Source organism: Toxotes jaculatrix, chromosome 2, assembly GCF_017976425.1.
Source record: "Toxotes jaculatrix isolate fToxJac2 chromosome 2, fToxJac2.pri, whole genome shotgun sequence".
NCBI classification, from domain to species: domain Eukaryota; kingdom Metazoa; phylum Chordata; class Actinopteri; family Toxotidae; genus Toxotes; species Toxotes jaculatrix.
In genome coordinates this window covers 7,258,618-7,277,053 of record NC_054395.1, presented here as the reverse complement: position 1 = coordinate 7,277,053, position 18,436 = coordinate 7,258,618, and the positions used below count along the sequence as shown (strand labels likewise).

Below are 18,436 nucleotides of genomic sequence, written 5' to 3'. Positions count from 1 at the left end.
TAGATATAGATATATAGGGTATAGCTGCTGCCAGGGTATTCCTTTCTGATCTATACCCTGAATCTAAAACCAGTGTGCTTAGACGTGCTGAGATAACAATAACTTATTATTTCATTTAAAAATGTCTGTGATATGTAACATGTGTAAATGTAATTTTCAGCTTAAGAACTCGTTAAATGACACAGCAAAACAATATACGACAATAACAAGGTGCAGAAACAGTCACTAAATGATCCCTTGCATTAAACCCAAACAGAAACAGCAAGCCAGCTCTCTCTCTTCTCCTTTTTTTTAAAGAAAAGTCAGCAGCCTTTGGTCAACAAAGTGTAACAATGCCAAAAGTCACTCAAGCTGTGCTGAAGGATGCTCCGCTGATGTTCCAGCAGCAGCAGCAGCAGACACAGACAGAGCAGTGTTACTTAAAGCTGGAAAAAAAATGCCATTCCTGGCACTTCACTGTCAGAGGTGAATGTTGGCCATTGCCCTCGAAGGACAGAGCTTTCTCTGACATTTGTCCTGTTTGCAAAACAAGGCCACACAGCACTCGTTGGCAATGACTCATTCAATTTGCCTCCATTTTCACCAGCAGGGCCTGTGACTCGTTCTGTCAGCACAATAGAAAAAAAAATAGCAAACACCACCTTCTTAAACTTGGATTTTAAGCCCCAGTAAGACAAGTAAAAACCAAAATTGGCTGCTGAGGCAGGAAATATCCAATTCCAGGAATGACAGATCAGGTATTAAAGCAAAACTGGCCTTGCAGTAAAATGGCCATGAAGCTGCATTTTCACTTGGTGATGCCTAACAACAACCACATCAAAACCACTCATCTGTGGCCTCCGGGCTGTCCGAGGAAAACAAATGTGCAGTCAGAAAAGAAACGACTTGCCTTTCACAACAGTCCCTTGGCACAAGCGAGTTTTCCAGGACACAGCTTTATCATTCAGAGTTAACAGCAGCTTCAAGTTACCTATTCTGTTAGAGCTTAGAAGAAAGTACCATTCGGTATTTCTGCTGCCAGTGGTTTTCTCTGCAAAGGGGAGAGCAAAATCCATCCCGCAGTTCACGCTAACATCTCCCACCTCCCCCAGAGAAATGATCCACATCATCCAGGACTGTTCTGCTCACAGCAGACGAGGGCTGAGGGATGTGGCTTGTGAGTGAGTAGATGAGAGGTGCCTGGGAAGCTTGGCTGTCTGGTGGTATGTGGTGTTGGAACCGCAGTCTATGTAGCGATAGGCCTCGAGGCTGTTCTGGGATGTTCGCACCATGTATGAGGTTTTCACTGAAGTTCTGAAAACAGGCAAGGGGATAGAGGAATAAAGACCAAGCTGCTGCACGCAGTGCTGCCTGTCGCAATAAATTAGCGGCACACCAAAGGCGTGACGTGACCACAGAAACGATCTCAAGACTTCCCCAAAGCTCTCTTAATAATTATCGGGGAAATTTGCACCTGCAGAAAGAACGATTGCAATCATTTCCTGTATGTGAAATCATTATTCACACATGCAGAAACACTGAGGAAGTATACAGCAAAACGCAGGATCTTATCAAGTTAACGAGTGACAAGAGTGTACTAGGAACATTTCAACCTGTTTTCATTGCAGATTAATGAAACCAACCTTTCATTTTTCAAGGTACACACTCTTTTCCAGAACAAATTAAAAACTGCTTTAAGTATTCTTAGTGCTCACAGGTTGTTATGACAGGAAGGTCTTCATAACATTGAGATTTTTCAAGATTATATTGCCCAAGACTATGAAATATTCAGCTAAATGAAAAATGCTGTTTACACATTAAGGCACCAGTTTTAATTATGCTACCTATCATGCTATCTATATACACTTATCAAAAAAAAAAAAACACTACAAGTATTTTTTCTGTTTAAAAATACACTATTTTGCTGATAGTTCACTTGAGGAAGATCCAGAATGAAGGACTTTTATTTGTAGCATTACATGGAGCATTTCTATTTTTGTTGAATCAGTACTTTCAAAGTAGATTTGAAAACATCTTCCAACCTTTGGGTTATGAGTGAAAACACAACAGAAGGAACAGGACAAAAATGAATGTGTGATAAAAGCAGAATGAAGCATTTTCTGAAGGTAAAGAATTACTTACTGCACAAATACCACGATGTTGTGGACCTTGATGCTGGGCATGGTGCAGAAGGCACTGAAAAAGACACAAAGCAGACAAGGTTTAGACTGTAATTTAACTGTGCTGCTAACTTTTGAGTTTCATCTTGTAAACCAGCTCTACAGCAGATATATATACCACTGTCACTGTCCTGTAAGAATGTTAGTCCACTCATTTTCTTTGTGTAATTTACATGTGGTTCTTAAGAGGAACTCTACAAATTTTACACATCAGAGTCAGTTTTCTTGTCGTGAGTACGACTGAGCCTGTGAAAACAGCCTGTGTTTCAGCTGGAGGTGTGGTGCTGAAAAGATTTAAAAAGTAGGGAGGGTCTAATCAAAGATGCTATCAAGTTCATTATGGGAGATGTAGGATCCAGTATTTTTGGTGCTTCGCCTGTAACTGAGACTTAGAGTCAGGATATTTACAACTTACTATTCCACTAAATCAGCAGAGGACTCCCCATAAGCTGTTGAGATAAAGTTTAGGAAAGGAAACTACACTTACTAGACATAGGGTGCACTGCTACCAATCTCCATGCTGACAGTGTAGTTCACCTGCAGAAGATTGATAAGTTACACAACAGCAAAGCTCACAGTGTTGTTATCTAGAGTAGAGGAAGCAGGCAGGAGGAAGTAACAAGATGCAAATCATTGATATGCTATCAGCAGCAAGACACTGGGATGCGGTAATGTATAATCGGGTTTGCCTGAGAAGCTAATTCTTTAATCAACCTCAAGACATTTCATTACACACGCATGTCAGTAAAGCCCATGTTACACTACTGAAGTGCAACATCTGTAAGTTTCCATATTGTTGTTATGATTGACAAGGCCCATAAAAAGAATAAATCACAAGATGAGCCATTCTACAATATTTCCAGTTTTCTAAGCACCATGCAAATGTGCTTAGAAAACATAAAAATATCCTTTATTTAAAAAAAAAAAGGCTCAGTAATTTCCTAAAACAGCTGAGCACTGCAGCTTTGAACAGACATTGCTCAAACAGAAGAAAATCTATGTGCGGGGACTAATGGTTCAGAATCAGTGCAGTGAGTATTTACAGCAGCAGGAGGATGTATGTGTGTGTGTGTGTAAGTCCATCAAAATGAAAGAACATGTCAGCCAGTGCAACATGTGTCTCACTGATGTGTTTGAGCTCTGTGGCACAGAGGAATAAGGTATATCAGGCTTTGGATGCACACATACACAGACACACACAATACTTTTGACTTTGATAGTAAGAGGAATACTGAAATCACCAGACATCCTTTCCAGTTTTAAAGTCAATGACAGTGTGTGTTGTTCTTGCACTAATGTCATCAAGCATTTAACCTTTAGCAGTAGAGTTTGTTCAGTACAGCTGGGAGTCTATCAAAGAGAGACCACGCCCTGCAGCAGGCACACCTACAGTACGCTTCACAGGTGATCCATTTGTTTACATACTGAGCTCTGTACCAGGAGGCTCTAACGTCACTGGACCACGAGTGATAATGTTTATTATGTACACAGAACAATATTTATTAAGAAAGAGGACATTATTTTATTTTAAAACATGCAAAACCAATTGTATGATTATATGAGGTGAATGTGCACATTTTGAACATCTATGTTCCCGTACCTGACGCTCACTGAGTGGCAGGATGGTGGTGGCATTGTTTAGCTGCTGAGTTCCAACCACTGTCTTCATGTAAAGGACCTGGCTGCTCACACTCTGAACCAGCACCGAGAAGAAGTTTGGGTTGCTGAAGTTCAGTGTGCTCTGATTTAAAAAAAAAAAAAAAACAGTCCAAAGTGAACTACAAGACAAAAACTATTATGCAACAAGCTTTTGTAACCTGCCATATCTGTTTAAATAAAATTTGGGTGTCGCTGGTTGTGACCAACAACACATTTTCTGCATTTCTCACGCACAGACACACACACACACACACACACCACAGGTCAAATGAGAGATTGTTCTGTTTCTCAGAAACACAAATTTCACATTCTGAAACATTTAGAACTTAAGCTTGACTCTTTCATCATAAATGCATGGTAAAGTGTGACAGTATAGATAATGTAGCAGACCAAAAAAAAAAATCAATGATCAAGAAAACAATAATTAAAGCAACAACAATAACAGTAACAACTTCATTTGATTTAGGGCTATAACCAACAATTTATTGCATAATCGATTAATCTGCTGATTATTTTTTAGATTCATTCCTTTTCTAATCTCCCAGACTCTGAGGAGGCATACTGAAGTTGCTTGAATAATCCAAATAGTCCAAAACGCAACAAGATTCATTTTGTAAACACATGTGACAAAAGGAAAACATCAAATCCATCAAAGAGCTTCAAATATGACTGAAGTCACTGATTAAATCTTTGTTGACTAATCACTTCAGCTCTAATCTGAATTCTGAAAACAAAAGTCCCTAACCCCGGACTTACTATGTCTTATACCACAAAAATCTAAACTTCATTGAGTTTAATTCAGGTTATAAGTTGTGGTATGCTGCATGTATAAAGAGAAAACCTACCGTCATGTTCATCTGGACCTTCATGTTGGTGTGATCAAAGTGAACAGTCACAGAGCGAATCCCATCATCCACCACAACCACCGAGCGAGGGAAGAGGAAGAAGGCAACAAGCGAAGAGGCCAGGAGGCACAGCACAACTGACAACACCACATACAGCTTCCTAGAACAAAGAAAATATAGATTGTCCCTTTAATGTGATGCATACCACACTAACAGAACAAAGCAACTCCAGTGTTTTCAGCACCAAGAAAGCCAGATACAGACAGGGTAAAGATCTTCCTTTAAGTCAGAAGTATAGACAAACGCCACGCACTTCATCTAATCACTCACTAGCAATTATAATCTTTTGTGTATTTACTGAACGCAGCCATTAAACATTTACAGTGTTGGTGGATTTAATAACAGGTCGAACCTTCTTTGACAGCAGTAACTTCAAACAAGCTTTTCTAATAACCTTAAAGAGAACTGCTTCAGCTCAGCCATGTTGTTATGCTGCCTGCTGTGAGCAGCTCTCTGAGGTCTGGGCTCTGACTGGGCCACTCCAAAAGGTGGATTTACTTTGTGTAAAGTCAGTCTGTGGTAAATTTACCTCAGTGTTGCAGCTGCAGCTGGTGGACAGCCACGCTGACATTATCCTGCAAGGCACTCTGATAAACTTGGGTATTAATTTCCCTCTCAACAATGTTGAGCTGTCCAGGTGCAGAGGCAACAAATCAGGAGCTTCAAATCACCACCACCGTACTTCACCCCTGAGATAATGTTTCCATGTTGGTGTACAGTTCCCTTTTCACACCAGAGAAAGTCGTGCATGTTCTTCCCAAACAATTCAACCTTAGTAGTTCTATCAGTCCATTAAACACTGTCCTAGAAGTATGGTGGAGTGTCAGGCTGCTCTTTGGCAAACTTCAGCAGCGTCCTCTGTAACCATGCACCATGAGCTGCACATGGCAGACTCATGAACAGAGACGTTAACCAGCTCCAACGATTCCTTTGAGCCAGAGGCGTCCAAACTGTTCCACAAAGGACCATGTGGCTGCAGGTGTTTGTTCCAACCAAGCAGCAGCACACCAGACCTGACTCGTTTAATCAACTGATCTCAGTCTTCAGACAGCTGATTGGTCAAACTGTGTGCTCTTGATTGGTTGGAACAAAAACCTGCAGCCACATGGTCCTTTGTGGAACAGTTTGGACACCTCTGCTTTAGCTGTTACCCACTTGTAGGGAGAGTAGCCACAGAGCTAAATCATCTCTGTGACCCTTTACAGCTTTATGCAAACCAAATATTCTTCATCCTAATTCTTCTGAGATCTCTTTTCTGACCTGGTTCACATCAGCAGATGCTTCTCATGAATAGCAAGCTGAGTTTTTTTTTTTTTTTGTATTAGTGAGAGCAGCTCTAACCCACACCTCCAGTCTCGTTTCACTGATTGGACTCCAGGTTTGCAAACTCCTGACTCCAGTTAGCTTTGCTGATGTCATTACAGCTGATGGCATCACTTGCTTCTTCCAACCTACACTGTGAAATATCTGAATGAAGCATTAAATGTGATTTGTGTGTTATAGGATAAAACAGTAGATTGTGTTTGCTTGTTACAGTGGCTTGGGTGAAGATCTGACCACGCTTCAGCACTAATTTATACAAAAATGCAGATAATACCACAGGATTCAGTTACTTTTTCTTGCCACTCTATCAGTAGGTGTTGGTTACTTACGTTCTTTGGGGCTGCAGCCTTTGGTCACTGTATGGGATCAATGCAACCAGTTCATTCACTTGATCTATCAGGCAAGAGATAACAGGTCATGCAATACAATTAGTATTTTCTCTCGGCACTTTTGGACACAAGCCACTAAAATTGCATAATTACAGTCTTTTCCTGAAATTAAAATACAACACGCAATGCGACACGATTACAAAAAAGGTTGTTTCACATATTAGAGTGTATGTGTTTCATCAAGTTATACTGCTTAAGGCTTTTTAACAGTGTGAGCGCACCAAACAAGCTCTACGCCATAAAAGTAAACTAATTCAAATCATCAGTGATTAAAGTTTACCTCCCCTAGAGCAACAGCAATGGTCTAAACAACAAACTTTTTTTCCAGGTAAGCACCAGTCTTCAGTGTTAAAAATTAAATCTCTGCAGCCGTGCAAACACGAAAGCTCGACGTGCTCAGTGATATTCACCCGTTCCCACTCACCTGAGGGTATTCGCCCAGTGCCTTGACATGTCGGACATGTTATGCTGTCCCTCCCGGTGAACTCCACGTACGGGAACTGGGCTATGTCCTCCCGTCTGACTAGCCCATCCAGAGAGTCATTATCGGAGTCCCTGTCCTCTCCCTGCTGCTGAGAGCTCTGCCTCTCCGGGAGGAGCGACAGGCTGCTGCCGCTTCGAGACCACCGCGTCCCCATGGCGGCTCAGCTCGCCTGTGGGCGGCAGAGCCAGAGCTTCCTACCGACTACCGGCCGTCTGTAGGCGGGTGAAAAACGAAACATTAAGCTCCCCCAAAAAACGCATGAGCAAACTGACTCCAGCTAGCAACAGGACAGCTGTGATGTGTGACCCTGTGTCCGTCAATGAAATGTGTCAGTCCCTGTTGAATTAGCTGACGCACACTCTCACAAATCAATTCACTCGTTTCGTTAACGTAGCGGAATTCAGTGTTTATCAGGGTGGAGTGTCTAAGCTAACGCTGGCTAGTTTGCTAACAGGTGTTTCTCAAGTTAGGTGTTGGCTACCACTGGCTGTGACTGACCGTCTGTAACGTCAGTTAGCTTCAGTACACATATTTTACTTACCTTTTAGACAAAACAAATCACCGTTGCCATCACAAAGCCGTGTTTACCGCAGCGCTCTCTCACTGCAGAGTTTACTTTCATGCTGTGTTGCCTTCACGTGCCCTGCGTACCGTCGCCAACCCAGGATACAAAAATCCAACTCGACTCGCATTCAAGTGGTTTATATAGCTTCGAGTGCATTATAGAGTTTATAGAGGCCAAACAAGAAAACACAGCAAACCAGACATGCAAGTTCGGTGTCTTATCCAGTTGATGTACAGTTGCAAACAATTATTTTACATAAAACTATTATTTTCTTTTTAAATAAAATTACAACATTAAATACATTCTCGGTTCTTATGAGTCCGTTCTTAGTTACAGTCACACAGCAATCCGTTCCCCATGTAAACTTGTCCTTTTCACAGTGGTGTTCAAGACTTTATTTGGCTCTTCGTGTGTACACAACAATTACACCCGCTATTTCCGGCACTGTGAAGGCTGCATGTTACTGCAGCTGCAGTTTCCAATAATGTGGTATAACGGTAGAGGAGGAGGAGCTTGTTGCTGCCCTCTGCTGTTGTGGATGTACATAACACAATTACAGTGGACTCTACAGTCAGAAAAATAAGAACAAAAGTACTTTTTTGCATTCTCAGTGCCAGTTTTAATTTAAATATTCCTTCTACAGATGTTCGCTCCTCTTTCTTTTTTCTGTGTTCCAGTATTTACTTAAAGGTTTTTCTGAGGGGAAGTGCTGTATTTAAAACAGTTACTTATACATCACAAGTCAGAAATCACAAAAAAAAAAAAAAAAAAAAAAAAATCAGAAACACTTTGTTGCCAGGTCTGTTACACGTACAAGAATTTGACATTGTGTTGTTGGTGCAAAACAGAAGACTTGGACACGCAAGCGAAACATGCTAAATAAAAAAAAAGAAAGAAAGTACTAAGAGAGGACAGACTGTACAAATATGTGCAATGTTGCAAAGTACGTACATTTGTATTTGTGTGTGTAGAAATGCAACAACATACACTGTTAGTTGGGCTGTCCTGCGAGCCTCCGCTTCAGCTCAGAATTCTCTCTCTGCAGCACTTTATTCTGAAGAAGAATGAGAAAGAGCGGGCAGCTGTAAAACTGAGAAATGTGCTGTAAACAACGAGATCACATCGTAGGACACCATGGTTACACCTGGGTACAGGTTCAATCTTCAAACCTTGTCCAAGTAGTTCATGGAGTTTTGAATATGGTGAGGATGTCAGTAACTGAGCTAATGCTGCTGATAATGGATATGCAGAGGGCTCCTCCTTAGGGAATCTTAGGGAACCCATACATGCATGAGATGGCCCCTTCAGGATACAAGGGATGATATTGTTCATGGGAAATTGTTTCTTCTGTAGCTGTTGTAGACAATCTATGGCCTTTTTCATGCCTTCACGGATTCAATCTTGCCTCAGTGTTTCATATGTGTTAGTGTATCTACTTAGTGTGGTGACCCTGGCATGGCAGTCCCCTGTGTTTAGGACTACCTCAATTCAATTCCTCTTGGATAACCATGGCACGGATGAGTGAGAATCTACAGAGACACCCTTTAAGTTCAGCCATTAAAAGAAACCAATCACCTATTTAGAACAAACTGGAATAAAGTCCCTACCATAACAACCTGAAATGGCTTGACCTGGAAAAGAATTATCTTAGCCCTGAAAGTAATGAGCAAAGAGTGGAACTAACCTTATGTCTGAGCGCCTCCACTATCAGGTCTCGTCCTCCCCTGGTGTTCTCCTCCTTTTTCGATGCTCGGAAGGCATCCCCAATAACAGAGACCAGCACATGAGACTGAAAAAACATTTAGGAAATTCATGCCTGAGACTGAACCTGAAGCCTGAACATCTTATTTATCATATTGTTTTCCAGTAGTAACATTATGGATTGTCTTATCTACTAAAATGAAAACAATAAATCACCACATTATTCCTGTAGAGAGTACATAGTGTCTGTTAAGCTGTACTGGGAATACTCACAAACTTCTTGCTCTGGAACAGATAACAGTGATACATGTCTGCCGCAGGGTGTCTGGCTACGAAGCCAAAGACTTTGGGTGAGGACGGCAGGAGAGCACAGAAGGAAACAGTGGAGAGAGGGCACGTGTACAACAAAAACTGGGGATAGAAAAGACAATGAGAAGATGTACAGTGGTGATTCAAGGCCAAAGAAAGCGAGAGGTGTAATTAAATTGTCTGCATCTTTGGACTGGTATCATAGCTCAAACACTTTTGTCACACACCTTGGTTTTGTTTTCCAAAATGTCTATCCCACTCAGGGACAGGAAGAGATGGACCTTGCTCTTCTTGGCTGCCTTTTCTGGGGAGTATTTATCTGGCGTCTAGGGATGAGAGGGGAAAGAGAGGGGATTGATTATGGGTAATGCTTGTCACTGCATCTTTGTCAACATGTGGAGTTCATGAAAATCATCAGTCTGTGAATCAAGTGCCATGGTGAATCCATGTTAGACATACCGTATAAAGAAACAACATAAATTCACAAATGTGAACCTCATGGTGCTACAGGGAAAAGCAGGGGATCACCAGGTTCATTAGGATCCATCCTCTGGGAACCATGAGTTGTTTCCAAAAAACACCAACTTAACAGCTAGTTGAAAAGTCAGGAGATCACCAAGTTGATTAGGATTCCTCCTCCAGGGACCATGAATGTCTGAGCCAATGTTTTTTGTTGTTTTCTTTTTGATTCCATCCAGTAGGCTACATACTGAGACATTTCAGTCTGGACCACAGTGGTGGACTGACAGACTGACATTGCCATCCCATGGAGCTAGGCTGCTAGCATGGCTAAAAAAAACCACAGCAGCTGTAACACTGTGTTAGTGGTACAGTAATTACAGGTACTCACCTTGAGGATCTCAGCTGCTTCGTCCAGGACCTGTAGTCCGTTAGGGCGAACCACCTCAACTCGCCCAAGAAACTGCAGTGTTGAGAAAGAAACACAGATGAAGCAAAGCTGAAAATGGTGTTTTTAGACATCTTTGATCCAAAATGAATTCTGTACATATAATGTGTGTATGTAAAACTTGATTTACATTTTTTGATTTACATTGCCACAAGACCAGTCCATGACAAACTGGGTCAAATTAGAGTTTAACTCCCATAACTAATCAAAAATATCTCACTTTTTACCTTATTTTCCACCTTCAGATTTTTAATTGTCAAAATTCTTTACCTTTACCCGAAAGGAGATCTCATTGTCATCTTCTGAAACGTCACTCATCTCGACACACCTGGCACTTTACCTGCTGTTGGTCACACAAACATTAAAAACTAACATCAAGACTTAGAAGAATAGTTTAATCAACTCAGCTGTGACAAAACAAACTGAAGATTAATCTTACCTTTCTTGTAAAAATACTATGACCAGAGTGAGTCTGCTTCTTAGTGTATCACAAATGTATGGGTGTAAAGTCTATTGGAGTTAATAAGTAACCTTCACATCTTCCTTATTGCTTTCTATCAGATATCCACACTGCCTGGAAGTTTCATGGATACACTTTAACAGCTCAACAAAGGACTGAACTGGAGACAGCATTTGTCAGGCCAACAAAATAAAGCTTATTTTAATCATCACAATAGGTTAAGCTTTTATATTTTGCTAGAAGCCTTGAAAGACAAATGATTATGATTATTTTGGTGATTTCCCATTTTAGCATTCTTTGTTGTGAAGAGTGTAAGTAATACAATGTGTGAATTTGTACAAAAACAGCCACAAAAACACTTCCAATATCAACTGTATTTATTTGTTTACAGTGAGTGCCACTTCATCAATGCTCAATCATATATATATCTTTATATCATCAAGTAAATACAATGTCAATGTCTCAGTCATAAGCTAGTGAAAAGCATTATGCTCAACAATGACATCAAGCAACAGTAGGCGAAAATGATGATGGTGATAAGAGACGACATGAAGTGAAGCCTAAAACAGACAGTTAAAATACCTGATCTTTTTCACAGGACAGGATTTTTACATTATAGTAACAATTTTAAAGCCATTTCAGATGAAGAAGTAATCACAGAAGAGATGCAGGTTTTGGTCTCAACAAAAGCCGATGAATAAAGATTCCAGACAGTAACCGATCAGCTGTACAAACCACCAAACATTTGGAAACCACACCTTTCAATGATACGAGACGTACCTCTACACGATCATACTACCAGTGGTTCATCTGCACAGCTCACCAGTCACAGAAACTACTAATTGCTGTGGAGGTGAAGCCAAAAACATTGCTGCTGAGTCTGAATCACCATCAATACATCAATGTGCTCTGTCCTTCAGTCAGCTCAAGTAGTCTTATCTGTTCGTTTTAGGCTCAATGCTGCAGATGTGAGAACGTGACAGACAGACTGGTGGTCAGTGGACTGTGGATGGGTAAGAGCACAGAGTGATCCCTTTTTCAGTGTGCTTAATGTAAATGAGGGGAGGAACAGATGAGATGAATAACACCATCCTTATACATAGACACAGTTGGGTTAGAGCCAAACCTTCACTGTAAGATAAGGATAACATTAAGTGCTAACTTGAGAAATTTATTCCTCCATTTTCTAACTAACCATTCACGTTTGGGAGAAATTCCACAACTGACCCCGGATCATTATACATGAAGCTCTATCCCATCTGTTTCTATCTGTGAGGGTGGCGAAGCGACACTGTCGTTGTGTACTGGAGTCTATGAGTCGTTGACGGACATGTTCTCCATGGTGTCAGGGAGGTTCTGGTCTCCTCCTCCCTGCTTCTTCTTCTTCCCTCCGTCCTGCTGTTTCTTTGCTTTCTTAGACACCTCCTGATCAATAGGAGCGGGCTTAACGAACTTGATGATCTCTGTCAAACCTGGAGGACACACAGCAGAAAGAAAAAATTATCCAAGACTCCAAAAAAAAAGGGTCTTCGATAGGAATTTGATAATTTCCTCGTTGAAAAAATCCTGGAAAACCTTAAACTGCAGGTTTAATAGTGAAGCAGTGAAACCTCTACAAACTCTGACAATTTAAAGGAAGAGTTTGACATTTCAGGAAAAAAAACACATATTCAGGTCCTTACTGAGAGCTGGATGAAAAGATCAACACACGTCTGTATGTTAGAAACACCTAACAAATGGGTAATCTTACTACAATGGAAAAATAAACTTCTCAGTGCCCTCTGGTGGACAAACTCTGTAACGGCAGTAACAACTTTCTCCTATTCTTCTTCACTGATCAAAGCGCTTCACAGCAGCTACCTGTAACACTCCTGAATGAGCACTGCACACAGCAGATGTGAAACCATTCAGCACAGCTTACCAGGAGGCATGAACTCCCTGAGCTTCTCTGGAACAATGATGCCTTCTTCGGTCTGGTAGTTCTCCAGGATGGCACACATCACACGCGTGGTGGCGCACATGGTGGCGTTCAACATGTGCACAAACTCTGCCTACATAACATACACAAAGAACAAGTGTTTACAGTGTGCAGGCACAGACACAAAAAGCATCAACCAAGGGAAGAGAGTGACATTCTGTTGCTTCCAAGCAAAACTTTATTGAGCTGTGGAAAACAAAACAAGCCAAGTCTCAGTTCACTGGCTGGGCCTCCACTAACTGCCCAACAGCAGCTGAGCAGCAGCATTACCATCTTGTGAAGCTTGGTTACATAAACTCTTTCGTTGAGACACACAGAACTCACCTTGTCCATCATTTTTTTGGTCTGTCCGTAGCGGATACGGAGGCGCCTGGCCTGGTAGTCAGTGCAGTTTGAGCAGGAGACCAGCTCTCTGAAAGCACCTGAGCCGGGGAACCAGGCCTCCAGATCCAGCTTCTTACTGGCTGCGTGATTCAGAGCACCTACAATGACACACACGTACAAGTGGTTAGGTGATATCATGGTCTGATCATCCTACTGTCCTAACAGTCCGAACAGCCGACAGGCGCCATTCCACATAACATGAAGCAAACTGTCTAAACTATTTCCATGATTAGGAACGATCAGGGTCGAGTTTCTTGTATTGAATATTGCTGATTGATTAAATCTGAGCAAAAATAACATATCAACCCATTTGTTAATACGTTATCTGTTTTTTCTCGAGACGTGGTGGAAACACAAGCAAAAGCATTAAGAACTCTTGTATATGTGGACTAATTCTTTACTTTGTAGTCCCCGGGCTTAAAGCCTGTGTTACCTCTCTGATTATTAGATACTTTCCAACAGCTTCAGACGTGAGGCAGCTACCACTGCACAGCACGATATGAGCGCCTGTGTCAGACGTACCAGAGACAATGTTGACGATGCGATAAGGAATTCCTAGAGACTGGTAGAACTCTTCTGCCGTGCCTATCATCTCATCGAACATCTCCCATGATTTGCCATCGTGTGGGGAGGCGTACACAAACTGCTCAATCTACAAGAAGAGAGAGAGGAAAACTTTATGGATCAATTCCAGCACCTACATATCTAAAAGATACAAATATATGAGGAGAAAAATCTAAATGTTGCAAAATCAGTTATGCAAACTGGTTCCCAATTCACTTGGATATTAATGATTATTCTCTTTCAGACTGTTTCAGTGTGTGTTTGGCATTTAGTTTCTGTGTATTAATAGAAATAACTAGAGAAAGGAAAACAGATAGTTTCCATTTATGTATTTAAACTGTCTTTCACTGACAATGATATATTAGTTCTGACCTTTTCAAACTGGTGCACCCTGAAAATCCCGCGGGTGTCTCTGCCGTGGGAGCCCACTTCCTGTCTGAAGCAGGTGGAGAAGCCTGCGTAGCGGATGGGCAGGTCCTCGGGTTTGAGCCACTCTTCCCTCAGGAAGGCTGCGATGGGCTGCTCAGAGGTGGCGATGAGGTACTTCTCATCTATGGAGCTGTCGTCTGACTTCTCACTGCTCTTACCGATGACCTGATGGAAACACATACGGGGGTTGAGGAAAAGGAACAATAGATAGAAACAAACTGGGTGCAGATAAATTTTTGGACTCTTTTGGACAAATCAAGACATTTTAAGACATCACTTTGGGCTATGGGAAATTATTTACGGGCTTTATTTACTATTTTCTGTCATTTCATAGGCAAAACTATTAATAATGCTACATCCATCACTGAATGTTCTGTAATTAGAAAAGTTTTCCAGTCATGAAGAGCCCTTGGCCACTGCATTTAGCAAATCTGTTATTTAAGACCTTTAGTTCTTGAGTCATCACATCACCATATAGAAAATCACAGTGTGTTCCACAACTACTTCCTTTCCACTACGTGCAGCTCTTTGTTAGGGCCTCCAGGTGGCACTGCCACAACTACAAAGCCAAGAGCATGTGAACACCCAACCATAATCACCATATTAACACAGCTGATATTTCATTTTCACTTCTTAAAATCATTTCCTCTCAGTCTCACAGTATGCAGGACTCTGCAGGATAGGATGTCCTTCTTCACAGCTGAGGTTTAACTCCAAACAGTTACATCCATTGGCAACACACAAGTTAACAGAGAAATCTGAAGAAATCAGGAGAAGTTCTCATACCTTGTAAAGCTCTTCATCAAACTGGCTGAGCTGGGCGACTTCCTGCATGACCTCTTTCCTCATGAAGAAGGGTGTGTAGAGCATGGTATAATTCCTGCTGTGGAGTATCCTTAAGGCGTAATTGATGAGAGCCTGCTCCAGGAACACCAGTGGCCCCTAAACACAACACACAAGACTGAACAGCTGGTCTCTTGATTTGCAGGTTGAGAAGCAAAAAGAGCAGTCACGGTTCTTTTCTTTGGGTGTGCCCGTGGACGTTAAAACTCTTATTTTGGTAGGAAAAGAGGCCTTAAATAAGAAATAAACTGATGGCCTCTCTGTGTTTGGCTGCGCTGTTTACTTGTTTGTGCTCTGCATGGCTGTTCATACCTGTGTCGGAGCTTATATCTGAACCCACCTTCAAAAAGTAGCCTCTGCTCCCAGCCACAACAGCTCCCCTTTCTCCATCAAAGCCATCGATCATGACCACCAGGTCAACATGGGAGTACTTCTTCTGGACAGCGCAGTCGCCCCAGGTACGCTCCACCTTGTTGTCTGCATCCTGTCAGGGGGGCAAAAAGAAGTAACATAATTAAAGCTATTATATTATTAGAAGCAGCTATTAGTCACTTGACAGAAATAAATTACATACATTTTTAAGAAACACCGTCTGCTTCCTGCTTCTCAACTACTTGTCTCTGTTCTGTTGCTATATCAATGTAAACTGAATATCATTGGGTTTGGAACCACTGGTCAGACAATTTCTTTTTGACATTTTGTATGTTCATCTTTACTTTGACAGATTTGACATGCATGGTACCAGTCTAACACAAATCTGTGTAGAGCTGCTCCGCTGTTCTTCACAGATGATTCATTGCAGCTGCTCTTGTTGGATGGGTTTTGTTGCTCCAAGTTCTACTTTAAAATCCTTTTTTTATTTTATTTTATAGCTCTTTTGGATTCAAGTCAGGGTGTTAGATGTACTGGGCTTGATCAGTGATTTTTGCAGTGTTTGGGATCACTGTCATGCAGCCCCATGTCAGCACACTCCAGCCACCACGTTTCATGACCAGCACTGTGCAGTCCCTGTGACAATCCTGGTCTTGTCCAAACCAAACATGCTGGACCACATCTGATCCAAACAAGTTTATTTTGCTATTTCCTGACCAAGGAATGTGCTGCCAGCACTTGTCAGGTTTATTTTCATGCTGTTTGGCAAAGTTTAATCTTGCAGATTGTTCGTGTAATTAGCTTTAATTGGAAATCACTTGTGCAATCACTTTTATTGCACTGGTGTCAGGCGTCGACACTTTTTGGCACTGAAGTTGTACTTTGGGCCTGGTATTTGCAGTGTAGTCCAACCTGTTTGTTTTTAATTATACCTAAAATTAGATAACCAACACCTCAACTTCATAATAATACAACTTTAAATCACTTAACATCTATCACCTAATTGAAGACCACATCAATCACTGTGACAATATGTAAAACGACAGCAGACTTAAATCTACATAAAATGCATTATTAAATCCAAGTCAAGTGTAATCAGTGCTCACATTCACCAGATCTGCCTATATCAAACCACCTACCTCATCATTGCTGATGGGTACAGATGGGTGCAGAAGGTTGCCGATCTCCCTCAGGTACTCAAAGCGCTCTGCCTCCAGCTTTATCCTCTCACTGTCAGTTTTCTCCACTGCCTCGTCCACCAATAAGCGCACCTTCTTGATCTGGGTTACTGTCAGGGCCTGACGAAGAGAAATGTAAGGAGAAGCAAGGAATAAAGTTAAGAGACGTGTAGGCTTTCAGTCCTGTCTGCTTATTCATAGATTCTTTAATAGCGTACAAAAATATGGCCACTCAGGTGGGGACAACTCATACCGACAGTGTTTCAGCTGTCAGAGACTCCAGGTTCTGAGCCTCTTCGGGTACAGACTCATCCTCCCCAACCGGTTCCTTTTTCTGCATTCACAACATAGAAAAGTGTCAAAGAATGCAAATAAACACTTCAAACTTTTCAAATTCCTTCTCAGGACTGAGGTTTGTTTTTTATTGACTGGTGAACAGACGCTGATTTGTGCTCTCTCACTCATTCCTCCACAGCCTGTTCAGTTATTTAGTGTCTTGATGCCTTGATGCTTTTGTACCTTCATTTTCTCCCCAATGCTCTTGCTGCAGAGGTTCTTCATTTTGTTGAGGTTGTCTGCAGTGAAGCGGCCTGGTAGGAGGTAAATCACAGTCAGTAAGGGCACCGAGCTAACCTTATGAGTGAGTGACAGCTGCAGCAGCAGGACTAGTAACATGGTGACCCTCATACAGTCAAAAACGATGATAAAATCGTAAACAAACTTTCGGTATCACTTAAATAGAGGCAACGATGCACTAACAAAATCATTAGTCTTATCATGTTGGATCAAAATGACACTGTGCAGCATCACTGCAGGGTGAGCTTGACTTGACATGTTGCTGGCTGGGATTGCATCAGATTGCACGTTACTACCCGGCATCGCTAAGCTAACCCAGCCTTAACGTGAGCCAACACTTCGCATTATACCTGTCAATAAAATCAAAGGAACGCGTAGTTAACTAGTGCTATCTATCTGTTAGAGCCCGGATACTAAGTAACTACATTTAACTACGTGGAAGATAACCATATGGCTCATTTGGTTTCGCTTTATGGTGCTAGCTGCGCTAACATTAGCCTCACTGTGCGTTCTCTTCCTGTTAGGAGGACATCATCCCAAACTCCATTCACATCTGGCCTTAAATCGTTACCTCAATCCTAACTCACTGACAGACATGTACAAGGCTTTTACTTTTACATACTGTCAAAAGAATGACCACTGATAAATACGGCATGAACATAATGCACCAAGGGGCCATTTATTTACTATATCAGTGGCTGAAATCATTGGCAGTCCACTGCAGTATAGCCAGCGTTTCACTGCAGTCGTGTGACAGAACGTGGAGATTACTTATAAAAGTACGTTCGTGAAAACTGATTTCAATGAACCGAAAAGAAGACTGGATCATAAAAACATGAAAAGTCTTTTAATGTCCCAGGTGGGATGTGACAGTTGGCTGTATTCGAGTACTAACAATAAAAGTGGCCAGATTTTAAATGGAGTTGGGCGTGGGCTCCTGTCCAGTGGATAATACACTGAAGCTACGCTAACATTAGCTTCATTAGCCACCGCGCTAACGTTAGCTACAATGACTGAAACGACGGAAATGAAACGGCACTTACATTTTCTCCACTCTGTATCTGCGGCGACAAGTTTATCAACCAGGGTTACATCTTTAAACCTCTTTCTTTGAGTCTCACGGACGATTTCTGGATCGCCGCCTTTGTCGGTCCGGAACAGGTCCAAGTCGAGCACCATCTTTCCACGCTGTCTGACAGAGAGAGCCTGAATGAGCTCACAACGATGACTCCCACGACCGGGTTTCCTGAA

General features: G+C 41.7%; 3 protein-coding genes across 3 annotated transcripts in view; all 3 read right to left on the bottom strand.

Annotated features, from left to right (window-relative positions):
- tmem106c (transmembrane protein 106C) overlaps positions 1 to 7,856 on the bottom strand; it is an 8,630-nt gene extending 774 nt beyond the window's left edge. Inside the window, exons 1-8 of the mRNA XM_041053926.1 lie at positions 7,461 to 7,856; positions 6,860 to 7,131; positions 6,376 to 6,439; positions 4,664 to 4,823; positions 3,760 to 3,900; positions 2,647 to 2,696; positions 2,122 to 2,175; positions 1 to 1,293 (exon numbers count right to left, since the gene is read on the bottom strand). The exon at positions 1 to 1,293 is cut by the window's left edge and continues 774 nt beyond it. Of these exons, the coding sequence (XP_040909860.1) occupies positions 1,125 to 1,293; positions 2,122 to 2,175; positions 2,647 to 2,696; positions 3,760 to 3,900; positions 4,664 to 4,823; positions 6,376 to 6,439; positions 6,860 to 7,073 (852 nt within the window). The 5' untranslated portion in view covers positions 7,074 to 7,131; positions 7,461 to 7,856 and the 3' untranslated portion in view covers positions 1 to 1,124. The remainder of the gene's footprint in view (positions 1,294 to 2,121; positions 2,176 to 2,646; positions 2,697 to 3,759; positions 3,901 to 4,663; positions 4,824 to 6,375; positions 6,440 to 6,859; positions 7,132 to 7,460) is intronic.
- Positions 7,857 to 8,475: 619 nt separating this feature from the next.
- LOC121199391 (PTB domain-containing engulfment adapter protein 1-like) lies at positions 8,476 to 10,719 on the bottom strand. Its single transcript, XM_041064033.1, has 6 exons — positions 10,672 to 10,719; positions 10,345 to 10,416; positions 9,722 to 9,820; positions 9,459 to 9,596; positions 9,169 to 9,273; positions 8,476 to 8,538 (listed from the first exon to the last, which is right to left on the bottom strand). The coding sequence occupies exons 1-6, from the start codon at positions 10,717 to 10,719 to the stop codon at positions 8,476 to 8,478; spliced, it is 525 nt and encodes a 174-aa protein (XP_040919967.1).
- A 504-nt stretch (positions 10,720 to 11,223) lies between these two features.
- Positions 11,224 to 18,405, bottom strand: sars1 (seryl-tRNA synthetase 1). Its single transcript, XM_041064962.1, has 11 exons — positions 18,229 to 18,405; positions 17,129 to 17,199; positions 16,863 to 16,943; positions 16,571 to 16,729; positions 15,400 to 15,543; positions 15,003 to 15,158; positions 14,160 to 14,381; positions 13,746 to 13,875; positions 13,164 to 13,321; positions 12,783 to 12,912; positions 11,224 to 12,333 (listed from the first exon to the last, which is right to left on the bottom strand). The coding sequence occupies exons 1-11, from the start codon at positions 18,362 to 18,364 to the stop codon at positions 12,173 to 12,175; spliced, it is 1,548 nt and encodes a 515-aa protein (XP_040920896.1). The 5' UTR covers positions 18,365 to 18,405; the 3' UTR covers positions 11,224 to 12,172.
- Between the last annotated feature and the right edge of the window lie 31 nt (positions 18,406 to 18,436).

Coding starts and splice junctions, on each gene's coding strand:
- LOC121199391 (XM_041064033.1), bottom strand. CDS start 10,719: ATGAGTGACGTTTCAGAAGATGACAATGAGATCTCCTTTCGGGTAAAG. Junction 9,821..10,344: donor AAGCAGCTGAGATCCTCAAG/GTGAGTACCTGT, acceptor TCTCATCCCTAG/ACGCCAGATAAATACTCCCC. Junction 9,597..9,721: donor TTTTGGAAAACAAAACCAAG/GTGTGTGACAAA, acceptor TTCTATCCCCAG/TTTTTGTTGTACACGTGCCC.
- sars1 (XM_041064962.1), bottom strand. CDS start 18,364: ATGGTGCTCGACTTGGACCTGTTCCGGACCGACAAAGGCGGCGATCCA. Junction 14,382..15,002: donor TTGATGAAGAGCTTTACAAG/GTATGAGAACTT, acceptor TGTTTCCATCAG/GTCATCGGTAAGAGCAGTGA. Junction 12,913..13,163: donor CCAAAAAAATGATGGACAAG/GTGAGTTCTGTG, acceptor TATGTTATGTAG/GCAGAGTTTGTGCACATGTT.